Raw genomic sequence first — 26,475 nt, forward strand, 5'->3', positions numbered from 1 at the left:
TTCAATTTTAAAGTGTGATCCAAATTTATGAAAAGAAAACTAAATAAACATGTCTTTTTTTGTTGAATTATGTGATTTATTCTTTACAAAAAGTTTTACAATAAATTATAATATATTGAAGAATTTGATTTTAAAAAATAAAAAATAAAAAGATTAGGAATTATTAAATCTTTACATAATTTATATATTAAGAAAACACATTTTACTTATCATTTATCAAAATAAGTCTGTCCCCATCCAAACAATGCAAATGAATGACTACACACATCTCCCTTGTATGAGTGTTTGCATGATCTTTGTTTTTGGAGTCAAAAAAATTTGGAAATCAAACTAACATGAATATCTATAAACACTCAAATTAAATTGGAACAAGAATACTAAGAATTCCATATTATATAAAGTCACGTGTTACATTGCAATTTTAAAGGACTTCAACAATACAATACACATTGTAAGATCTTCAGTTCATCAAACATTTAATTATTCAACATTATCAACCATTTTGATAAGCATTCAAAAGCTCGGCACACATCTCAAGCATTGACACTTACACGTTGATCTAACATCTTTTGCAGTCTTTCACACGTTGATCAAACATCAACTTTGAATGTGTAATAATGCACAGGCAGCTACTTCAAATTACCTGCATCGGCATGTTCTTCTTCTCAGGGGTCTGCCGCATTTGCAGTGCACAATTTCACAGCGAACTGTCGGACTGCTCTGGCATTTGCCTTCTGAGCAACATGAAAAAAAACTGAAAAAAAAATTGGAGTTCGAAACTGCCACCTTTTTAATGTCGTGAACGAGAGCTACCATGGCGAAAGGTTTGGATTCGATCTATAGCTGCGCTGTGAGATATTGCCATTTTTAAGGTATTGTTTAACCTCGTGATGGACCGTTCTCTGGATAAGAAACTTCATAATCTTTCACTGACCTGAGGTTTTGGTGATGATTTTTCACGCTGACATTTCCTAGACCTGATTCCACGATTATCGCATTACGATTCTTGGCCATGTGCAGGGGTAGAGAAAACTTAAGACTTTTATGAGAGTAACCTGACATTGGGCTGGTGCAGGGACGACACACACAAAGTGCCTGTCAAGATCCCGAATGTCGACGTACTTCTGCATTTCGGTGCACCCAATGTGTGCATGCTTGTAGTTCACCAGCAAATTCTCTATGATCTTCTTCACTTGTAAGTTGCGGTTTTTTACAAGTTCGCTTGCAACAAACATAGCTTGCCGTAATTTTCTCGACAGACTCTGCGCATGCTGCATCACAATTCTGGCACTGAATCGTAAAACCTAATGGATGCATACTGTCAGGATATCCAACTTAGAGCTTTCCAGGAAAAAAACACAATTGAAGTAATTGCATTCTATTCTAATGAACAATACCACATCTTAAGCCACTTCGAATATACCATTTCACGACAACGAATACAGCTCAACCTCCTCGACTGATAAGAAACCCCAAACCCAACGATATTGCTCTTTTACAAAAGTAATAGAAGACTTTCGACATCCTCAAGGAGCGACTGTATTACCTCACGAACACCAGCAAAACTTTGAACTCCGAACCATCGAAGCAAACAACGGGGAGTTGGACATTCCTTCAAGGCAACAATTCCGCGAGATTCTGAGAATTCCATTCCAATGCAACTCACAACACCCACAACAAAGTCAACGTCGAAAGGAATACCTGGTACATGGACGGGTAGAGAGAGCCTCTGAGCACGGCAGGCAGATAAGAGTTTCATGATCAACGATAAACCTCCACTTCACACGAAACGGTTTTCCTCCAAAATCGATGTCCACAATGTTGGCTCATCGTTAACGTACTGTCTGGATTGCCGAACACAAAGCCTGGCCTGAGTTCCATTACGATGTCTTGAACTGATTCGAGCCTCGGAATCTACAGATCATGTGCATGCCAATGAAAACTTTCTCAAGTATGAATTGTGATGGAAATATCCAGTGCTTCAAGCCCGAAGTAGCTCATTCCTGATCACAAGAAACACCTCAATAAGAGCATTGCAAAGAGATCAGCAACAAATGATCTGCAGCGATGCCAAATCCTCCTTCGTTGCTCCTATTCTGATCTGCGCATCTTGGCTCCGATTTTGTGCAGCAGGTATGCTGCATTCATGCAACAGTACATACCAACACAAAGGAAAGGAAACCACCACTCCTTGAAGAAATAAACCTGTTTCTAAATGTAATGAAAAAAATATATGGCTCTAATACAAGATATATTTTGGTCATCCTAATGATCAAACTAATGTGTAAAATAGTTTTAAAAAAAATCCTTAATAGTTTTATGTTGCCTTGATTTGCAATATTTCCTAATATAATTAGTTACAAAAAACAAACAAATTAGTTAATAGTTGAATAATACATTTATATTGTTGCCACCAATGTGACCTTAAAACTCCAACCAAATTTTCTAGATTTAGTTCTATTATTTCATTTTGTTTCTTTTATTTGTGTACAACTTATCTTAAATATGAAGGACACATAGAATGAAGAAAAGATGATAACAGATAAGAAAAAAAGAAAAAAGATGCAAATAGAGTTATTGCACCAGAAGATATGCCTTTGTTAATAAATTGCATGAACATGTGATGCCATTTCACCTCGACTAGCATACAAAAATTATTTACTAAAAAGATCTCATATCACCTATTATATTTTATAATTGTACAAACATTATATGGTAAGTTTTAGAAGTTAATAAAAACAATTTCTTCAAATATCCTTGATAGTCTTTGATGGGTTATCTTGATGTTTTCAAAATAATAAAAAATATATCAATTGATACAATTTTAGAGACTTTTGAATCTTTTAAAAATATTTAATAATAATATTAGTATTTTAATATTACTTCAAGAAATAAAAAATGGAATTTAAGAACTAATTTTTGTAAAATTATAAAATTTATATTAAAAAATTAAATATATATATATATATATATATATATGTATTTTTAACAAACCGTTTTTAACAAACCTCCATTGTTAAAAATCACCTCATTTGAAGATCTTAGAAAGATTTTGTAAGTCTCTAAATATAATTTTGGATAAAAATAAAAGATAAAATAACATCTTTAAAAATATTATAATTTTTGAATAGCATATATATAATTATTAATTTATTAGAGTAAAAAAAATAAAACATTTTTTATTATGTATAAAATATAAATCATATTTAGAATGCTATTAACATATAAAATAATAAAATTAATAAAAAGTTACATTTATAATACTTATAATAAAAATATGATTTTAAAAAACTTAATAGATATTAAAAAAATCAATAGGAGGTCTTAAAAAGAAAATTTATCTTAAATCTTTAAAATTAATTTTATAAAAAATATTTATATAGTTATATAAATAATATTTAAATTTTGAGTTTTTATTTTATTTACACATATTATTATGTATTTGTTATAAAAATCATAAGAGAATATGCAAGTCCTTATAGTGTAGGACATTGTTATACTTTAAATGCATTAAGTAGTATAGAGCATAAAAATTTATTAATAAAAGATATTAAGGATTATATTAAAAATTAATAAATTTAAAAATGGTTAATAAAGATAAACAAAGTAAAGTGAAGATGTGGGGCTATTTTTTTTAAAGTGAGTGGTATAATTTAGAATTTAATAGCCCTCCCGTCTAATGAAAAATTTGCTAGACTTAAACAATTTTGTCTTGCCAATAGTCTAGTAAGAAAAATTCATCTTTAACATAAGATGTGGTAGGCATAATATAATGTAGTCAATACCACTTACATACAGATAAAAGTAAAAAAAACAAGAAGGAATTAGAATCCAAATTTTTTTGATTTCTAATGAAACAACTTGTTTGGATTTGCTTTCAATGTCAATTGTAACATAGGTTTAATGAAATTGGACCAAATTTGTAAAATCAACAATTGATGTGTTGATTAGATCTATAGGAAGATACAAATTAATTAAAGATGTATCTTAAGAGTTGTACTCACAACCAAATAATATTATTATGATACCATTTAAAATACCAAGGTACAAAATAAAAATACTGAATTAGATGATTGCTTTGTCTTCTTCATTGAGAGAGGCTTTGAGATCATTGGCTATTACATCCATTTCAAGATTGTTAAGCAATGATTTCCACCATCAACATTATTTTTCTATTAAAATTAAGCATTCATTATCTTTTGTAAAATGAATATTAAGAAAACATCAAAAGATTCTTCTTTATGCAATCAAGCATTTTTCTATTCTTGGAACTTCAAAGGGTGTTGCTTTGTTATGTTCTTACCAATGTATCCAAGCAAAATGACTTTGACCAATGTTGAGAACTAGTTGTTCTTTTTTGTTTTTGAATCTGCCCTCCATCAATACTTTTTCTTTCTCAACCAAATAATTTGCAAAAGTGGAAAATACATGGTTCTAAAATCAAGGTGATTTCATTTTAGAAAGTGCCTTGAAGGTCAAAGAGCTCCAAATACAAGTTTTGATAAGAGAAGACACACTTAGAACCCATTAATCATAATCACAATGATACCCGTCTAAAAACCCTGGCAGAGGTGCACACGTGCTTGCGTAGCTATGGAAACATTTGTTGGTTTCGTTGCAGATTCTTGTGGACTTTTAACGCTCTTGCTAGATTTCGGACGTTTTCCTCTTCGTTTTGATCAGGCTTCATGGTCCCTGCTTTGGTTCTCAAGGATCAGAGTCTCAGTTTGATCCCAGGAAAAAGCAGCACGGCACAAGAATCTCCTCTTTGAATTTCTGCGACTGGCGCTTTGTTACTCTTCAAATATTCACCGAGCACTTTGGCATGGTTTCAATCGCAGGAGATTTATTATCTGCGACTGGTCTTGGAGCAGATTGACGTGGTTCTTCAATCCCTCATGAAGTTTAGAAGCTGCAATTTTGAAAATTGCTAAGGTGCTGCTAATTCTGCCAGCCCTGGCTGAAGTAGGTGTTATGAGTCTTTGTTTCCACTTTCACAGATTGCAAGCTACATCTTACCACATAACGTGCTTTTGAAATTTAAATTTTGCAATTGGATGTTAATTTTCCCTCTGGGTACGCTGCTTTCCGTTAAATTTTGAAGCTGCATGAATCAATTTTTGTTGAAGGTATGTCGTCTCCATTCGATGCTGTGATTTTGGTGCACTGCACCAAAAATTTGCAAGCGATTTATTTACGAGTTTCTAATTAGATGTGAAATGACTTCATACATTGAAGATGGAGATTATGCGGAATAAAACATTTTCAAGGCGTATACCGTTGCTGCAAACAATAGTTTTAAATAAGGGTGGCTTAAAGGTAAGTATTGTTGGAATATAGTGACAAAATCAAAGTCAACCAAATTTAATTAGTTATTGATTTCCACTATACTCTTGTGCTCAATTTTTACTTTAAAATTAGTTGAGAGGATAAGAATTCTTAGTTTAATTGTTGTTATTTTTCTTAGACGACTTGGGTGATCACTCATGTATTTTGATCTCCATTCAAGGAGTACTTAGTTTCTTCCATCACATTTTTTTTCACTACTTCATGACTTTAAAAGATGATTATTATTATTGTTATTATTTTTTTGTATATATATATATATATTGTTCTCTTACTTGGACAATTAATCAATTGTCAAAAACTCTATTATGGTATCAAAGCACAATTCAAAATCTATTGCTAAAATGACAAATTTAGATATTTTCAAGATCTTATTTTTATATAACAATAAGTTGGTAGGATCTAAGAATTATACTACATGATTGTTCTAAGTAGAACAAATTCTTAGAAAAAAGAAATTGTGAGATATAACATGTCATTTTATAATAGTAATTACACCAACCATCTAACAAGTGTCATCTTCCTTTGAGGTCACCATTGATAGATTGGAAGTAATGTCTACAAATATAGTCAACTTTCTTGCTAATTTAGAAAAGAAAAAAAATTAGATAATTATTATTCTTATTAAAATAATTCATCAATTACTTGTTCATATTATTAGGAGGTTATGTATTAATCTAATTTAGCTATAGACAACACTCAAGAAGAAATACGAGGCTTTTGCCATTAAATATAAATTTGGCTTAAAAATTATTCCTATTGAAATAAAGATATTAAAAGAATCTTTTGTCAAAGAGTATCTCAAAAAAATTAAGCATCATGCAATAGATCTACATGACATAGGATAAATATTTAATATAAAATTGATACAAATTATACTAAAAAAATCTTCTAAAAAGTTGAACAACAATTTGATACATTTATAATATTATGTATTTTAAAAATAGCCAAGCTTCTTTTATAAACTTAAAAGAATTCTTTTAAGTTGAAAGCTTTTGTAAGAAGCCTAATATTGATAGCAAAGAATAATCTTTGCTTGTATTGCTCACTGATCATCAATTAAACCATGGCAAGCTTGAATAAAGAAGAGGCCATGGTTGAGAAGTACATATTAGTTGTAGAAGGCTAGGAGCATTGGAGAGAAGCCAAACACACAAAAATTACACCAACTGTAAATAAAAGAATTATTCTATTTAAAATTGCTATATCAAAGGTAAAAATCAAGAAATCAAAACTATGTTTATTTTTTAGTATGATGATTTGTAATAAATCATCAAAGACATCAAAGGGTCTAGAAACAAATCCTACATTGTAGAGGGAGATACAAGCAATAGTAAATTTGATAAAAAAAATTAATAAAACTAATTTGGCTTTTACTATTAAAGCTATACTCATTAAATTTAATTCCAAAAAAAGATCTTAAAGTTAATCTTGAATTTTTGATATCTATGTCTTTGTATATATTAGTAGAAAAAAAAGTTTCTTTAATTAATAGAATAACAAATAATATTCTTATGGATAGTAAAGCTAAGATGCTAGCTATTGGTTTTAGATATATTGATATTTTTGGAAATAAATACATTTTTGATATTTTTTATGTGTTGTATATCAGTTTTTGTAAAAGAGTTAGTTGACCAAAGACACACTATTACATCCAACTCAAAGCACCACTTTATTATAGATTCAAAACAACCAACATAAATTTATTTTTTGTAGTAAGAGATCCAATCAATTGATTTTATAAATTAGATTCAACTTCACCTTCTTCAACTATCTTCCATTGAATTATATATATATATATATATATATATATATATATTTCATTCTAATATTAAATTACTTTAGAATATAATTGAATCTTCTTTTTTCACTTTTGATCAATTGTAGCATAAACATTTGAAACATGCCAACTATTAATGACTTTGGTACATGCTTAAACACAAATTGATTTCTAAAGCCCTACTCGTATCTATAACAAGGAAAATTTGTGATGTCTTTATTCAAGAAAAAAAATCTAATATTAAATTCCAAAAGTAACAATTCATTGGATCTCTAGACTACTTAAATCAATCTACATTGTTCTTTGCAACCTATAGCTTACTTCTTTATTCATAAACTCTTAGTATATTATGACCCTCATCAACAATATTTTTTGGTATTCTTGGAAGTTTTTTTTTTTAAAAAAAAAAAATTTAAAAGTATTTTTTTTAGATTTTTTTATTTTAAAAAATATCTTTTTTTAATATTTTTTTTTACCTTTGTAGTAACCAATAAGAAGAATCTACTTTCAGTCAAATTAATAATTATTGCCACAATCAAAACATAACTTGTATACTAATGATAATAAAGACTCTTTATCAAAATGGTATAGCCAAATATAAAAATAGAATCCTATTAGATATGATTAGAATTTTGTTTATTAATTCTAATATTTGTACATTTCTTTAGAAAAAACTAATGAAAACAACTAATTATATTAATAATCGTTGGAGCATCAAGATCTATAAATCTTTCCACTCTATTTGAATATCTCATAAAAGACTATTCAAATATATTTCATTTCAAAGTTATTAGAGGCAAAGCCTATGTCAATATTCTTTATGAGCAAAAAAATAAGCTAGGATCAATATATCAAGGACATGAATCTCAAAGAAAGAGAATCCTTAATACACTCTTCTATCACTGAAAAGAACTAGAAAGTCACTCAAAAGGTGATGTAATATTAATTAGAATGGCTATTGCCAAAAACAAGAAGACTAGAAAGTCTTGAAACAAGACTAAGACTAGAAAGGTGTTGAAAAGAGTGAAGAAGGCTTCATTCTTGCCTCCATATATACTATCTAATTAAGGGTTATGTGGCGATGTCCTATACGATCGCCAACATGTATTGACTTTACTAGCGACATGTCTTATTTTGTAAGGTAAGTTATCTATGTATGCGCCACATAGTTGGCTTATTCCACAAGCTACTATATGGAGATAACTTGTTCTAAAAGCTACCAATACATGGTTAGCTTTTTTGCCAAGTTTCTAACCTACAAATACATCTAAAGTCATAATCGCATCTATAAAGCTTCTAGGAAGCTTATCTAGAAGACTTTATGAAATTATTCTATATTTATCTACTTCTACTTAATCATATAAGTAACTATTGAGGTAAATATATATGTCCATGATATTACCCCCCTTCTAGGGATGAATCCTACAAAGAGCAGTCTTCATATGTTGAGGAAGTCCAAGATGAGGCGAATTGTATTTGTTACATATTCTGATCTTTGCTCTCTTGAAAGATGGTTGATAGGTCCTTTCAACCATCTATAGTATCCCATACCAGGGTCAGAAGACCACCTTGTTATTTGGTCATTGTTGAGGCCTTCATAACTTCTTTCAAATAAAACATTTGGAACACTGTCAGGAGTTGTTCTTACCTCTAATAAAATATTAAACATGGGAAGTCTCTTCCAAGGTTGTGATATCAAATACATTATATCTCGCCATCTATCTGAGGAAAGACATGTCGTTCTTGAGGATCTTCATCTCGATTTTGTTGTTTTAAAGGTTGTGACAATTACAATATCTCGTTTAATAAGTTCGCAAATAAAAGCTCTTGAGTTGAATCTACTAGTTGTTGGTGCTCTATTTCATCACAAATACATAGAAGCTACAATGAAAGATAGAAGGTAGAATGTTATTTTCCTTTGATCTTATTTCTTTTATAGGAAAGGTTTGCTATTCTTCATCTTGGTTTTTATGGGTGTCATTGATTAAAGACTTCAATTTTCTTTGATGTATTTGCAAGATTCTTTGATGGCTCCCATGTGCATTCACTAATATCATATCCGTACCAATGAACAAGATATTCCAACCTATTTTGGCGCCACCTTGAGTCTAAGACTTCTTCCACTTCAAATTCTTAGTTATTATCAGTTTCTATAGGAAGAGGTGGCATTTGTCTTCTTTCCAAGATATTTACTATCTTATACGGCTCTAAAAGAGATACGTGAAATACAAAATGGATCTTCATAGATTTTGGTAGATGTAATTGATAGGAAAAAAGATTGATTTGTTCACAAGTAGGAAAAGGTAACAGCCTATGATAATCTAATTTATCACAAAGATGAGTAGTCTTGATATTACGACGAAGTAACCATACCTTGTCACCTATATTATATTATAGTTTCTCCTTGCGATAGGCATCCATGTTGGTCCTTTGTCGTTCTTGAGCTTCTTTTAATTGTATCTTCATTGTTGTATGTAGCTCTGACAAGTAATTTGTTAAAACTTCCACCACAGGATTATCAACTTTTGAAAAGTCAAATGTATCAAGACATAGATGATAACCATAATTAGTAAAGAAAGGTATTTGTTGAGTGGAAGAATGTACCAAATTATTATATGCAAACTCTGCCAATGGTAAAAGAATTGTCCAATCATCTTGATGATAATTGATGATACATCTCAAATACTACTCAAGAACTTGATTTATCTATTCTGTTTGTCCATCAGTTTGAGGATGAAAAGCTAAAGAAAGCTTTATATTCACCTTTAGAATCTTGAATAGGATTCTCTAAAAACTTGATACAAATTGAGTCCATCTATCCGATATAATATCCTTTGGCAATCCATGATAGTGATAGATATTGTCAATGAAAAACTTAGTTGTTTCTTCACTTGTGATAGATTTTGTACATGATACAAAATGTATCATCTTGGTAAAATAATCTACTATCACAATGGCTGAAGAAGTCTGTAAGGTCAATAACGAGGAGTTTTTGATCTTGAGCTAATATCACAAGATTGTACAAAATCTTTGACTGCCTTTCACATTTGCGACCACCAAAAATCCCTAAATATTAGTTCCAAAGTTTTATTGTATCCAAAATGCCTTACTGATGGAAAGTTATGATGAGCTTGAAGAACACGTAATCGAGCTTCACCTTTTGAAACATATAGGTGTCCTTCAAAATATAATAGATTATTCTTAAATTCAAACTTGGAAGTACCATGGGACTTAGAAGAAGTATCCTTGATATCTTGAACAAGAGAATCAAAAGACATGCTTGATTGAATTTACTTTACAAATATTGAATCAATAGTCAATGTTGATTTTATAGCTTGAAGATAAAAATGCTCGAGCTTCAAGAAAATTGATCTTTGTTGATCAAAAGATGCATCTTCTTGTTTTTGTGTAAGATAAGAACGTTCAATAGACCTTGTTGTTTTTTGTGTCGACAAGTGATCTTGAAATTGAATCTAGATAAAGACATGCTTCAACGGACTTGATGATGATTTAAGATACATGCTTACATGAAGTACTCAAGGTTCTTATGGTCTGTATATACGATAACTAGACTTGAGGTGCCTTCTAGATAATGATGCCATTCTTGAAATGAATCCACGATTGCAAAGAGCTCTTTGTGATGGATCTCATAATTAATCTTGGCTATTGAAAATTTCCTCGAGTAGAAAGCTATTAGAAGGAATTTTTCATCTTTTCTCATTTGTGACAATACGACACTTATAGCAAAATCTGACGCGTCTGTTTCAATAAAAATTACTTTAGAGAAGTCAACACAATATAAGATTGGTGTAGAAATAAGCTCTTTCTTTAAAGCATCAAATGATGCTTCATCTTCTTTATTCCACTTAAGTTTGTTTTTATAAGCCAAACATGTAAGTGGAGGTGCAACTTGAGAAAAATTCTTAATGAAGATTTGATAGTAATTAACAAAGACTGAAAAGCACTGCACATCTCGTATTGTTCTTAGAATCTTTCAATCTATGATAGTTTGAACTTTCTAAGAATCTATCAAAAGACCTTTATTGAAAATGATGTATCCTAAAAATTCAACTTGAGTAGTGTAGAATACACACTTTTCTAACTTGGCATGTAATCCTACATCTCTAAGTTTCTGTAACATGTGACAAACATGAAGTTTATATTCTTTTAAATTCTTAGAGTAGATTAGAATGTCGTTCAAATAATAAACAATAAAATCATCTAAAAACTCACAAAAAACATCATTCATAAGATGTTGAAAAGTAACTGGTGTATTTGTGAGTCCAAAAGATATGATATTATATTCAAAATATCCATACTTAGTTCGAAAAGTAGTCTTCCATTCATCTCCTTCTTTGATACGGACTAAGTTGTATGCTCTTCGTAGATCTATTTTGGTATAGATCTTTTCTTGATTGAGTTGGTCAAGAAGTGTTGAAATCAAAGGTAAAAGATACCTATTTTTGATAGTGATCTTTTTGAGTCCTGGATAATCTACAGACATTTGCAAAGATCTGACTTTCTTCTTCACAAATAAGATAGGAACCCTGGTTGGAGATTTAGAATGGTGTATAAAGTTCTTTGCCAAATTTTCATCAATGTACTCCTTTGATGCAGCCAATTCATTCTACGATAAGCTATAGATTGGTTTGAATGGTGGTTGAGCTCTTTCTTGCAGATCAATTGAACAATCATAAGGTCGATGCTCGGTGAAAATATCTACATTCTTTTTTTCAAAAACGTCTTCAAATTCTTGATATTGGTTAAGAATACCACTCGATGTTGTTTTACCATTAAAAATGGGTGTAGTATGTATAGCAAAAGATGGTCTTTCTTTTGTAGAATGCATGAAAGCTTTTGCACCTACTAGTAAAGGTTTGGACGTATGTCAAGGACATACACTAGGAAGTTGTAGAAGATTCTAGAAGGTGCTAGAGAAGCTTTGTAGTTTGTAGAAGCTATTTGAGAAGTTTTCAAGCTTATGAAAGCTACTTGAGAAGCTTCATAGCTTGTGGAAGCTACTTGAGAAACTTTGTAGTTTGTGGAAGCTACTTGAGAAGCTTCTTAACTTGTAGTATATATAGGAGCAAAGATTGAGGGGATCCTCAGTCTCGACAACACACTTTTTGGAGCTCTAGCTTACCTTTCTAGTATTATTCTTCTACTCATGTGATTAATCTAGTTCTTGCCGATTCTTCTTGAGCTTTTTGTTTAGATTTCTAGTCACTATTCTAAATTTGTGAGAGTTGGTCGAGACTACAGTCATCTTTCATATCAGAACTAGTTCCTTCTTGTTAGAGTGTAGATTATTTCCCTGCTTGAAGGTGCTAGCATTTTAAAGGTTGTCATGTCGTGTTGTGGTTCGGTTACTATATGAAAATAATGTAATTATATACTTAATATATAATTTATTAAGTAACATGGTGAGAGCCATGTTAGTAGATTTTAGTTGGTTTTAGAATATAATTTTATTATTACCTTTAGAAGAGGTTGTTTAAAAAGATTATTGTAGAATTTTTATAATTTTAATTTCTTTTGATAGTCACTTTTAAGCTTGGTTTTGGTTGATAGTAACTTCTAAATATTTAGAATCACCTTTGTTAGACATTGGTGATATTTGAAAACTTATTTTGGTTCTTTTATTTGATATTTAGAGTATAAATTATGTAAATCTTATAAGAAAAAAGATTAAAGAAGGGTTTTGATAGCAAAGGGAATAATTGGGGCACCAATATAGATGAATGGAGATGAATGATGAAAATCTCCATTCCAATTAGTCAAAAATCATGACCAATAGGCTTTGAGGAAGCTGCCCGAGGCCATATTAGAGATTAGGGTTAGTTTTTTTAAGGCCATTCGAGCTTTGAAGGCTAGGGTCAGCAAGTTTATATTTTTGGCTATGGTTTTGGTACAAATTTTGTATGGTTTGGAGTTTATATGAAGTAGATATAGGCGCTCAAAGTTAAGGTATTGATTTGGGAGCTATTGTCACTCTTTTTGCCATAACGCATGCATACGGACAATAATTGAGGATTGGCAACTACGACTGGAGAGAACACTTTTGCGGCTACACTTTTCATATATTGCTTGATGATTTTAAGTTGGAATGAAGGAATAATTGGATTTTGAAGTCAGTACATGCAATCTAAGGATAGTAAGTGACGTGATTTACTAGTGGTTGTGTCTTGAGCTATATCTTGAGTAATTTAATAAGGTTTTGGCTCAAAATTTCAAAAAATGTGAAATTTTATATTAGTAAACTTTGTGCATAAGTTTGATGAAATTTAAGTATTGGATTCTTGAGATATTAAGAAAATAGTACTTAGATGCTTATAAATTAGGGTTTATAGCATATGCTAGAGTTTCTTAGATGGCAAAAGATCGGGAGTGAATTTGTCGTTGGTTTTTTTTGTGGTAAAAGTTAAGGGTGATTCTAATTATCTTATAAATTTGAGACAAACTAAAAGGCTAGATCAAGAGTTATGAATTTCTAAAGTTCGGGACAAGAAAACCGTTTGTGGGAAAAATATGTTTTGAAGAGATTTTGTTATATTTTGAGTTTTATGCAAAATAAAGGAGTTTTGGGAGGCGAAGACAAGTTTCATGTAAAGGTTTAAGCTACACTCTCTACATCTAGATATCCAATATATTCCTAGGTAGCAAAACACACTATACGACAATAGATTACCTTCCTCTAAATTGATATTTCTTCTATTATAATATTGGAGTCTTATCTTTCTTGGAGAGAGTAGATTATCCCTCGTCTTGAAGGTTTTAAGGTATTTTAGAAGTTACAAGGTACCTTCTTCTAAACTAATATTGCTTTCTTATAGAATTATTTCTTTCTTTCTCTTAGAATGGCCGAAGGTCAAGATATTAGTATGACTAAAGGTTCGAAGTTCAAGTTGGATGCCATTATGAATGCTCTTGCTACGTTATCATAGAGAACTATAGAGATTGAAGGAATCATTACAAGACTTCATAATGATAGAGCATCTAGGATGGCACAATCGAAGATTCACCAGCTTCAAGCTTCAGCACCAAGAAAAGTAGCTTTGCCTCTAGTTCAACAAGGACTGTTGGTCTTACAACGAAAGGAGCCTCGAATTAGCCTTCCAAACAAGTTTGATGGTATGCGTTCCAAGTTTTGAGGTTTTGTCAATAAAATTAGATTAATAGTAGCTTTATAGCCCAAATTCTATTTGATGGAGGAGTCACGTGTTGGACTGGTTGAAACTTTGCTCATGGGGCAAGCTCTATCATGGTTTGTTCTTTTGTTTGAGAAAAGATCGTCAATTTTGAATAACTTTGAAACTTTTTTAGAGGCATTTATGGAAGCATTTGGTGAACATGACAAGGTGCAATGGCCTACAACAAAGATTTGGTTGCTACGACAAGAGGTACGCTCCACATCGATCTACATATCAAATTTTAGATAATTAGCATGCGACATCAATTGGAACGAGGAAGCATTGATGAGTCAATTTTATTGGAGCTTGAAAGATGGCATGAAAGATTTGTTATTATTTCTTTTCGATCCATAAACACTCAACAAATCCATTAGCCAAGCTATGAAGTGCGATAATCACCTATTTCAACATCGCCAAGACCAACACTCAAGACAACATACGACTCACCACACTCCAACTATGTCAACAAGTAACATGAATTCACATTCAGAGGTAGAAGATATGTAAATTGACGCGATACATGTCAAATTTCTAACTCTAGAAGAAAAAAAAGTAGCATATGGAAGAAGGACTATGCTTGTATTGTAGTGAAGAAGGCCATAGAGTTGAAAACTATCCCAAGAAGCAAAATCGATGCATTGTCATGACTAGAGGCACGTTTATTCAGAAAAACGAGGATGTCCAACCACAATAGGGACTGTGCGGCTGATCAATTCAATACCACAGCAACAATCAAGTTCCTCTCTTTCCTCTTAGCCTATCCATTGTTTTACCATTCTTCTATCTTTTAGCCCTTAGAAACTAAAAACCTCAACGTTATTAGATTCAAGAGCATTTACTTATTTTTTAGAAGAAAAATTTACTAAGCATCACGAGATTCTTCTAGTACGAAAATCTAAACCCATTCACATAGAAGTAATAGATGGACAACCTTTATTGTTTGGTAGTATCATCCATAAATCAAAACATAAAGAGGTGATGTTTAAAGACCACAGTAGTTATATTATTTTTAATATTATCAAAACCTTATCAAACACTGTTATTCTTGGTCTTTCTTGATTAGAAATGCATAACCCATCCTTAGATTGGAGGTTACGAAGGATGACATTTCTTATAGAACATTCCGAGAGTAAGCCTATTAGAAGATCTTGAATCAAAAAACCCTTATTTATTGGAGCAAGAGTGTTTGTAACATCGTCCAAAGAAGGCACACCATTTATCATTTATGCAACTCCAACTAGCAAAGAGAAGATTTTGATAGCAAATATACTGATGCAATATAAAGATTTTGAAGACGTATTTCAAAAGAAGAATCCCAATATGCTACCGGAGCATGGACCACACAATTATGCCATAGACTTATGGGAAGGAACACAACCACCTTTTGGCCCAATCTACAATTTGTCGCACATAGAGTTAACGGAGTTACAAAAGTATATTGACAAGAATCTAGCCAAGAACTTCATTCGTCATTCGAAGTCGCTAGCTGAGGTACCAATCTTATTTGTGAAGAAGAAAGATGGCTCGTTGCAGATGTCTGTGGATTATCAAGGTCTCAACAAGATGACAAAGAAGAATCATTATCCATTATCCTTGATATCAAATCTCCTAGTGCAACTTGGGCATGTAAGGATCTTTACAACGATTGATCTAAAGCGAGCTTACAACCTTGTGCAAATCAAGGAAGGAGATGAATAGAAGATAGCTTTCCATACAAGGTATGGCCATTTTGAATATAATTTCATGCCTTTCGATCTTACCAATGCTTTGGCGGTCTTTCAATATATGATGAATGATATCTTTTGGGAGCACCTTGATGATTTTATTGTCATCTATCTAGATGATATTTTTAAAGAATGTAGAAGAGCATGAGAAACACGTTCATCTGGTCCTTGAAAAACTCCACAAGCAAGGATTTTATGCCAAGTTAGAAAAGTGCTTGTTTAACCAAATTAAGATGGAATTTTTGGGATTCATTGCAACTATAGAAGGCTTAAAGATGGATCCTAAGAAGGTGGAAGCAATTGTAACATGAGAAGTTCCAAAGACGATTAGAGATATACAATGCTTTCTTGGCTTTGTTAACTTCTATCGGATCTTCATCAAAAATTATTCTCAAGTTGTTGCTCCGCTCACTAGGTTGACATGTAAAGACAAGCTTGAATAGGGACCTCTAACAGAAAAAGTATTTCAAGATCTTAAGATAACATTTACTATGGTTCTAATCTTGGTACATCTAGACTTTGCAAAGGCCTTCTATTTGGAGATTAATGCTCAAATTTTACTATGGGACCTATACTTTTGTAGATAGGTACAAAAGAGAAGTTTCATGCAATTGCATTCTACTCTCAAAAGTTTTCTACTGCCAACATCAACTATGAGTTCCACGATAAAGAACTTCTTGCAATAGTAGATTCTTTTCAAGAATGGCATCACTTTCTTGAAGGAGCTGTGCATCTGGTGACCGTATACATAGATCACAAGAATTTGGAGTACTTCATGTCGACTTGGATTCTGAATTGTCATCAAGCTCGATGAAATATGTTATTATCCAAGTTTGATTTTATTATTACTTATCGATTTGGAAAGCAACAAGGACTATCTAATGCATTATCAAAGAGATCATATTTAGGACCAAAGGGTGGAGAAGTAGCATTTGATCAACAGTGTACAATATTATTGAAGTCGAAACAATTCAGGCTTTGCTTTGCTATAGTACCAATTAATGTTGACTTCCTCAATCAAGTATATACTGCGACTATTAGAAATTTTGTAGCCTTCAATATTATGCAACATGTCAGTAATGACAAGTTCAAGGTAGAGGGAGATCTTTTATACTTTGAGGAGTGGTTGTATATTCCAAAAGGACTATCACAACTTTGAATTCTCCAATCTCGACATGACTTTCCAGCTATGGGACATTTTGGATTCAATCAGACCTTAGAACTTATTTCTCGAGATTTTTGGAAGGATGTCAAGGATTTTGTCCTCTTCTATGATATTTATTCAAGATCCAAGAATCCTTGGCATCGTCCTTATGGTTTTCTTCAGCCATTGCCTATTCTACGTCGGCCATTGTCTTCAATTTTCATAGACTTCATTACGGACCTGCCGCCATTGAATTTATTTGATAGCATCTTTGTTGTGGTAGATCAGCTTACAAATATGGCATATTTTGTCTCTTACAAGAAAACATTATCAAGCAAAGACACAACAAGGCTCTTCCTTGATAGTATGTATCAATATCATGGTTTACCAAATGATATCGTGTTGGATCGAGGAACCCAATTTGTATCAAAGTTCTGGAGATCTCTCTTTGAGATATTGAAGGTAGATATCAAGCTTTCTTCAGCTTTGCATCTTGAAATTGATGGCCAAACAGAACGGGTGAATTAAACTTTAGAACAATATTTATAATGCAACATCAATTATCAGCAAGATGATTAGACTACATATCTATCATTAGCCAAGTTTGCATATAACAACACCCTTCATGCATCGACTCAACAAACACCATTCTTTTCTAACTATAGATATCATTCGAAGCTTGATTTGTTGAGTCCGTCAAGCAATAACAACTCGGCAGTTAAAGGATTTGTGAAACAACTATCGGAGCTTCAAACTACATTGAAACTTGAATTGCAAACCGCCCAAGAAGCTTACAAGGCATCCGTAGAGAAATTTCAGAATTACGCACCTACTTTCAAAATTAGAGATAAAGTATGACTGCTTTGATAGAATATCAAAACCAAGCAGCCATGTCATGAGTTGGACTACCGGAGATTGGGACCATTTGTCATCCAGAAGCAAATCAATCTAGTGGCATATCGTCTAGAGTTACTGACTGCTATGAAGGTACATCCAATCTTTCATGTTTCTTTATTGGAGCCTTAGCAAGAGTCGTATTTTCTTGGAAGAGTGCAATGTCCTCCATCTGGTATTGAAATTGAGAACCATGAAAAATACGAGGTGGAAAAGGTATTAGATTTATGACGTAAGTAGGAGAAATTGGAGTACTTAGTGTATTAGAGTGGCTATGATATCAATGAGCGCACATAGGAACCAGCGAAAAATCTTATCAATGTGTCTTAAAAAGTACAAGAGTTTCATCAACGCTATCCTTAGGAACCTAAGCTCTTTCAATGAAATTTTTTATTGAAGTCCCTTCTCCTTGATGCTTCTTAATCCTCGGCATTACAAAGAAAAGAAAGAAGGAACTTCTAAAAGATAAAGTTAGACACTATAAATCTGTAACCTAAGCCCATTCTTCCATGTTTAGTGCTTATTTTTTCGGTTTGATATGGATAGCCAAGAGATAGATATTATATCAGTTATGCCCTGTCAACCGAATATCTCATGAAGATGATCCCGAGATGAAGAACTGCCTGTACCACAAAGATGACGGAAGATATCTAGTAACAGGTTGCTAGTGATTGTATTTGAGGTAGAACCTGCCTATGGTGAACTTCCCAAAGGAGTGTTTGCAGGGCATTTTCACAATAAAGATATGGAAATTTATGCTTGGTCAAAAATCAAAGGCGGAGGATACTATTGTTGGTTACAAGGACCAAAGAACAACTTACTACCCAAATAACAATTGGAGTATATTGTAGACACTATGCGATAAATTTTTAACTTCTTATATTGGTACTAACTCACAATAAGAGTGCTTCTCGGAGATCTCGAAGCTAAAAGAAGGAGGTGATGTCAAGGACATATACTAGGAAGTTGTAGAAGATTTTAGAAGGTTTTAGAGAAGCTTTATAGTTTATAGAAGCTACTTGAGAAGCTTCCTAGCTTATAGTATATATAAGAACCGAGGGTTATATTTTTCTCTACAATATAAATACAACCCCTCTTGGCAACATCGAGTCTTTTCTTGCTTTGTGAGAGGTTTAAAACGTATCATATCAATTTGCATTAGTTCCACCTTTAAAAAATATATTTTAAAAAATTTGAGAGTTGTCGCCATTACTTGACTTATTCCTCTCCAACCAAATCTTTGTTCTTGATGCCTTTCAAATAAACGATTGTTGCATGCAATCGCTTGAGTAATAAATTATCCCAAAGATTATACTTTCGGCATTGTTAATAACAAATCTTTGATACTATCTTTCAACCCATATCAAAATTGGTTGATAAGTGCTTTGTCGTTTCAGTCCATATTGCTATACTATAATTGCTTATAGTATATAAAAATTAATTAAGAAATATAATATGTTTGTAAGTCGATGTAGATTAGAGTGGTTAGTAAATAAATTTAAAGAGAATTGATATGAAAAAATTTATTTGGAGATTTATCTATTTTGAGCATAGTATTTATATTATGTAGGATTTAGATATTTAGTATAAGTCTTGAAAGAAGGTGGAAGCCTAAACAAGAAAATCTTAATTAATAGGAGGCTTATTGGAAGGGATGAAAGTAAGGCATAGTTGGATGAAGGCAAGGAATGGAAAACTTCATTCTTATTGGTCGAAGGCCATGCCCAATGGGCTTCAAGGAGGCTGCTCGAGGCCTTATTAGGGATTAGGGTTTCTCTTTTGAAGTCATTTGAGCTTTGGAGGCTAAAATCAGCTAGTTTAGGATTTTGGATATAATTTGGATGAAGAGTTTGTGTGATTTCGAGTTTTTGTGAAGGAGATATAGGTGTTCAAAGTTAAGGTGTCAAATTTGTACCTATTGTCACTCTTTGAAGCATAGCATATACGTACGGAGAGCAATGAAACATCGGCAACTAGAATTGAAGAGAATACTTTTTTGACTACACTTTATATATATTGTTTGACAAATTTTAAGTCTAGATGAAGGAGTTATAGGGCATTGAAGAGAGCACATGTAATTCAAAGGTAGTAAGTGAGTCATTTTGTTGATAGTAATGGTTGGAGCCATATCTTGATTTTTTGGATGAATTTTTGACTCAAAACTTCTATAAGTGTGAATTATTAAATTAAAAAGCTATAGATCAAAGTTCCATGGTGTTTGAATATTTATTTTATGAGATATGATGAAATTAGCATGAAGGTGTATATAAGCTAGGATATTCTTGACAATTATTTTTTTGTGTTAATGCCAATCCATAAAACCTATGTGTACATTATGTTTTTGTGGTTATAAAATCTTATATTCAATTATTTTTGGATTTTTTTTGGTTTTATACCATCTTTGAATAAACTAAATGTAAAACCTATTCTGTTAATGTGAAGCATATAATTCTATTCTCAGATGACAAAATGATACACAATTCATTTCTCAGAAAAAAGCTTCAATATCAATATATATATATATATATATATATATATATAGTTTACTTTAAGATCTATTTGTGCCTCTAACCTCTACAACAATAAATTTTTAGAGTTCAAAGATCCATAAATCATTAAAAATGTATAATTTAGATTTTAAATATAACATCCATTGGTGGCAATATTATATCTAAAAATAAAAATATCCATTCATTATTTATTATACCAACCATATGACTAGATATGATTAATTTCTTCCATAATTCAAATTTCTTTCCATCTTTTATTCTTGCACCTTATTTTATAATCCTATTTGCATCAAAACACACTATAATATTGTATATACAAAGAAAGCACTTTAAAAAACTAAAAAATCAATGTAATTCATTGATAAAAAATTTATCAAGTAACAAATTTAATGATTATAATATATATATATATATATATATATATATATATATATATATATGTACATACACATATAAAGTATAGATATTTGGCAGCAAAAGTATTTAAAAAAGAATTAAATAATTAATAATCTATAATTAAGAACTTTAATTTATAACATCATTTAGAAATATCCTATATAATATTACAAAAATATTAAAAACTTAAATTAAAATTTTAAGTTAAGAATTAAGTATGGTCTTTTTTTTAAAAAAAATATTTGAAAAATTTAACTTTTGAAGAAGTTAGATTATTTAAAATTAAGACCATTTATAATTATCTATTAAATCAATTTAGTTAATTTTTTTTATTAAATTTGAACCAAATATATGTAATTAGTATTTTTTTTATTGTTAATTATAATTTATGAGAATAAAGATTGTTCTTAAGAATCCACATTGCATATAATTGTCTTTAAAACTAGTACCAACACTCAAACATCAACTACATAGAAAGAAGCACTTACAAGAGATATTCTAAAAGAACTCCTGATGCAAACTTTTTTCACTACCAAAACCACAATAGATATATCAAATTTGGATCAAGCAACTATTTCACAAGAGAAATCTCAAATCTCTAATAAGTAGATGGACAAATGCTTAATAGATTGGTGAAAATGGTAGATGGAAAGTTCCACAAGATTAAAGCCATTGGATCTATTAATATATAGTGATTCAAAAAACTGTTTTAATGTTGACATATTTTTGAAAGAATCGTGTATTATAGATGAATTATAGTGAATATTGACATGTGGTTTATATAGCAAATAAATTATTCTTTTATAGCTATAAAATTTGTCCATGTTGAAAAGAATCCATTAGATAATTGTCGAACTATGACTAATCCAATTTGGAAGAATATTGAAATATTTTTATGAGTGTGGTAACCAATTACAAATCAATACTTTATAAGACTTTCTTTGGCCTTGATAACTACTTTCAACCTCCTAGGCATACTTTCTAGTAACTTTTGGTACAAAACTACTTCAATATTATTCCATTCTATAGCAATTTTTTTCCATAATTCCTAAACTCCCTTTGGTTTTATCTTCCAAATATTGAATTGACATTTGAGGTACTTCTAAAGATATTCAATAGGATTAAAATAAAAAAGATTGAGTATGTAATAAGCTATAGATAAGATATTTTTATTATTGGCACATAGGAATAGATAATTAGAACCATATTTGAAAAGTTATGGAAGTTTCTAGAATTGGGATTAGATTAGTGGATCAAATAAGATCTACCATAGAATATTCTAAAAAGAATTTAAGGCAGTTATTTAAGTGGGATCCATCATCTAAGAATATTCTAAAAAGAATTTAAGGCAGTTATTTAAATAGGATCCATCATCTAGGAACATTCTAGAAAGTCTAAGGTGGTAGAATAAAATATAAATAAGACTAACTAGGGTCTTTTGGAGCATTTGGTCAAATATGGCTTTGGATTCTTTTCCTTAATAAAATTGGATTTTATATCTTCCTATTTTATATTGTTTTATTTTGTGTTAAATCCAGTTATTCACTTTTATCTTTTGTGTCCCATTCTATTTAATTCTGTTTATTTCAATTCAATTTTATGCTGGTTTAGTCTATCATATCTTGTGATGAGATTTTATGTTGCTGTAGATTAGAATGATCTTAGATACTTAAGATAGACTAGTCCTATTTCATTGGTATCAGAGTGAGTGTTGGGCTATTCTTTGGTAGTGAGTTGATAGTTATCATCTAGTCCAAGATCAATTATTGTGGTTATACTTGGTATCTTGTTGAAGCTACGACGAACTAGTCTTAAAAAACCAATTAGAAGGTGAGAAGGCATTACAATAGTGGAATCTAGTAGAGAAATTATAGTATGGAAGATATAGCAAAGGAATCCTAGATGGAAGCTCAAATATAGCACCTGTTAGACCAAATAGCTTCTTTGCAAGGACATATAGAAGCCTTCAGGATAAGGGAGTCAACATTTGCTAGACTAAATTTGAGTAAGTCTAGTACATACTTTGAGACTTTAAGATAAGAAGATATATATTAATGGCTCTTCAACATACGACAATATCTCTAACTATTTGAGATAAATACCACTGAAAGAATTATATATGCAGCCAACTATTTGAAATATGTGGTAGTTATTTGAAAGCAATATTGAGTTCAAAGCTATAGAATTCAAGGTGGATTTTGTGATTTGGAGGAGTTTGAGACCGAGTTTAGAAATTAATTTTGATCCATCAATGTAGAGAAGATAATACACGATCAATTAGTAGTTAGCAAATCTTATACAATCTAGGTCAGTACAAGATTATGTCTTCAAATTTAAGTCCCTACGTCTCCAAATTGGCAATGTTTTAGAAGAAAAGATGATAGATCGATTCTTATGAGGTTTAAATCTTGGAGTCCAGTGAGAGATGGAATTAAAAGATCTACAAACATTTGAAGAGGCAATTTGGATTGTAGAGAAGGTCGATGCTATAGATTTTAGAAATTTTAGAGTATGACTTATAATACAAAGTCTTATGCCAGTATCTTATATTATGGCACAATAATCAATGCCAATGGAAATTGATGCCTTACAAGGATCATTGATACTACAAAGATGACAAATATTAATATAAAAAGAATTATATTTTTATTATCGGGAACTAGGCCATCAGATTGAAGGTTGTCCAAAATGTCAAAACTGAAGAACCAACAAAAGAAGGTGGATTTACAGTCTAAAAATTCATCAAGTCAATAATAAGACAAGGCACAAAAATAAGGCTCTCCAATAAAGGCATTGAAGGCTAGTACTAGAAATAGCTACTATCTCTCAAAGATAAATGGCATGGCCTTAGACAACTATAAAAAGAATCAATTAGTATATCTAACAAGACTACTAAGGAAACAACCATGTCGAATACTTGTAGATTGTGGCTCTATAAAAAATTATATTTCAACTAAAATTACCAATTGATTTGAAATTAAAATTAAAACAATCAAGGAAGGAACTATATACCTTGTAGATGATCCAGAGAACATATTGAATGAGACATGTGAAGAAGAAGCCTTGAGGTTGACTCACACCTATATCTTAAGAGAGAGGTTCAAGATAACAAAGCTTAAATATGATATTATTTTTAGTATACTATAACTAAAGATAGAAAATAAGTAAGTTGATTAGATAATAAAGATAATTTTATTTAAAGATAGTGGATGTAAGGTGGTTCTTTGTACCTCCACATCAAATGAAAAAGAAAGACAATCTGCAACCAAAGACTTATTCATAGGAATGATAATTATAAAAAACAAATAGAGCATAAGCAACTAATATATATGGTGGTTTTAAATTTTACATCAATGATAATAAAGACAATGAAAGGAGTAGAAGGGACAAATCAACTCATATGGAAATATTGAGATGTCTTTCCGACCGACCTACTTAGTGGCGTGCCTCCTTATTGAGGTGCCTCTTTTGAAATAGAACTATTGCTTGGAGCCAAATCCGTAAGTCGACCAATTTATTGCCCAACACTAAAAGAACTTAAAGAGTTACAAAAGACATTAGACAAACTCTTGAAAAAAGGCCTCATTCAAGAAAGTATATCACCATAGGTATATTCTTTGTACTTAAGAAAGATAGTAGACTTTGCCTTTGCATTGACTATTAAGGCTTCAATAAATAGATAATTAAAAATACATATCTACTTTCAATCGTGAATAATCTTCTTAACCAATTTTGAAGTGCAACTATCTTTAATAAATTGGATCTTCAAAGCGGCTATTGGTAGACACCTATTGCAAGAAAGGATATAGAAAAGATAATATTTTATAATCGCTATGGATATTTTGAATGGTTGGTTTTACCTTTTAGCCTCACCAATGCTCCAACCTCTTTTATGGATCATATGAATAGATTAATTTGGGATCTTTTGGATAAGTATGTAGATGTCTTCATTGATGACATTCTTGTATATAATAAAATCCCTAAAGAGCATGAACAATACCTACAAGAAGTACTATGCCAGCTAGAAGATACTTGCTTCTATTATAAAGAATCAAAATATGAACTTTAGAAGTTAGAAGTCACCTTTTTGAGGCATGTGGTGTCCTCCAAAGGCATGCATATGGAGCAAGTTAAGGCAAAAGCAGTGAAAGTTTGACTAACTCTTAAAGATGCTTCTAAAGTCTAGTCATTTTTATGTCTTGCTAGATATTATTACAATTTCATTTTGTAATTTACATACATTTCTACCTCATTAAAAAATCTATTGAAAAAAGGTGTCCCTTGTGAATAGAAACTAGAACAATAAAGCACCTTTGATAGGTTGAAGAAGACACTGATTACGGTTGTGAGTATAAATTTCACTTCTCAATCCCAATGACCTCAATTAAGAATTGCTTGTAATTGGTGGTATGAAGTGAAGTATGAAATTAGCAAAAAATCAAAGAAGAAAAACTACAATACAAGTAGAAGAAATGAAATCAAATAATTATAACATCTAAAATTAAATCAAAGTTTGTTCATTGTATTTTTACTTAGTAAAAAGTAAAAGTAAAAAATAAAAATATATATTTTTCGATAGATGATTTTATTATTTTTCCAATGACATAAAAAACATGTAAATCCGAATTATTATGAGTAAGTTATAAAATTTTAAAGATAAGAAGAAAATAATTGAAAGTAAAGTGAAATTATTTTACCTCAAGGATAACTTGCTTATAGTTCAAGGATTCGAGCCTCACTAAGGCTCACATGTATTGTATAAGGATGTCTAAGAGAGGCCACGAGGCCTTAGATTTATCCTCCTAACTACCTTCAAGGTGCTATAATCCATAAGGGACTTATATACTCCCTTCTTACAAAGACTACACTAGTTGCTGGTCCTCCTATTTTCTACTAGAAGGACCAACATTTTTGCATTTTTTAACCTCAACATGGTATTCAAAAACATCCAAGTAGCCTAGAAACCTTAGGTGGCCTTCAAATCTTGCTCCATTTTTTCATAAAGGCTCTCAAAGTGGTAAAACTCATTATTATCAAGATCTTAAAAATTATTCTAAAAATTCCTAAAAAATACTATATAAATTTTAAATAAATTTTAAAAAATATAATACCAAACAACTTATCTTAGAAACCAAACTTAAAAGAAAAATTGGGAGAGAAGGTAGAAGTTTCTACCATTAGTAGAGTTATTTCAAATCTAATCAAAGATACAAAATGGAAGGAAGTTATGGATTGAGATGCTTATTTTAAGATAGTTATAGATTAATTGAAGGTGAGCAATATACAATATCAAGATTACAATCTTAGTGATGGCTTATTCCATTTCAAGAAGTGGATTTATATACTCAACAATGCTATACTCCAGATGCATATACTTCAAGAGAGACATGACATTCTTATATCTAGATATTTAGGGCAAAAGAAGATTCTAAAATGGATCTCAAGGACATAATTTTGTGCATATTTAAGATATGATGTTTGAGCTTTTGTA

At 31.1% G+C, this 26,475-nt stretch overlaps 1 protein-coding gene across 4 annotated transcripts; it reads right to left on the minus strand.

Annotated features, from left to right (window-relative positions):
* Positions 1-459: 459 nt before the first annotated feature.
* Positions 460-2,592, minus strand: LOC141045539 (uncharacterized). 4 transcript variants are annotated; one of them, XM_073534902.2, is made up of 3 exons: positions 1,702-2,588; positions 1,547-1,612; positions 460-1,304 (listed from the first exon to the last, which is right to left on the minus strand). In XM_073534902.2, exons 1-3 carry the CDS (start codon positions 1,708-1,710, stop codon positions 990-992), a joined length of 390 nt encoding a protein of 129 aa, XP_073391003.1. In that variant the 5' UTR covers positions 1,711-2,588; the 3' UTR covers positions 460-989. The 4 variants fall into 4 exon arrangements, with proteins under 4 accessions (XP_073391003.1, XP_073391004.1, XP_073391001.1 ...); XM_073534903.2 differs by having other exon boundaries at positions 460-1,271; positions 1,702-2,582; XM_073534900.2 differs by having other exon boundaries at positions 1,547-2,592.
* Between the last annotated feature and the right edge of the window lie 23,883 nt (positions 2,593-26,475).

The sequence above is a fragment of the Physcomitrium patens genome, chromosome 6 (assembly GCF_059467195.1).
Source record: "Physcomitrium patens ecotype Gransden chromosome 6, ASM5946719v1, whole genome shotgun sequence".
Lineage (NCBI taxonomy): Eukaryota > Viridiplantae > Streptophyta > Bryopsida > Funariales > Funariaceae > Physcomitrium > Physcomitrium patens.

Bases quoted from the DNA above. Each gene is read 5' to 3' on its own strand.
- LOC141045539 (XM_073534900.2), bottom strand. From the start codon at position 1,759: ATGAAACTCTTATCTGCCTGCCGTGCTCAGAGGCTCTCTCTACCCGTC. The intron at 1,305-1,546 runs GTAATACAGTCG...TGCATCCATTAG, and splicing joins GTTTTGCTGGTGTTCGTGAG to GTTTTACGATTCAGTGCCAG.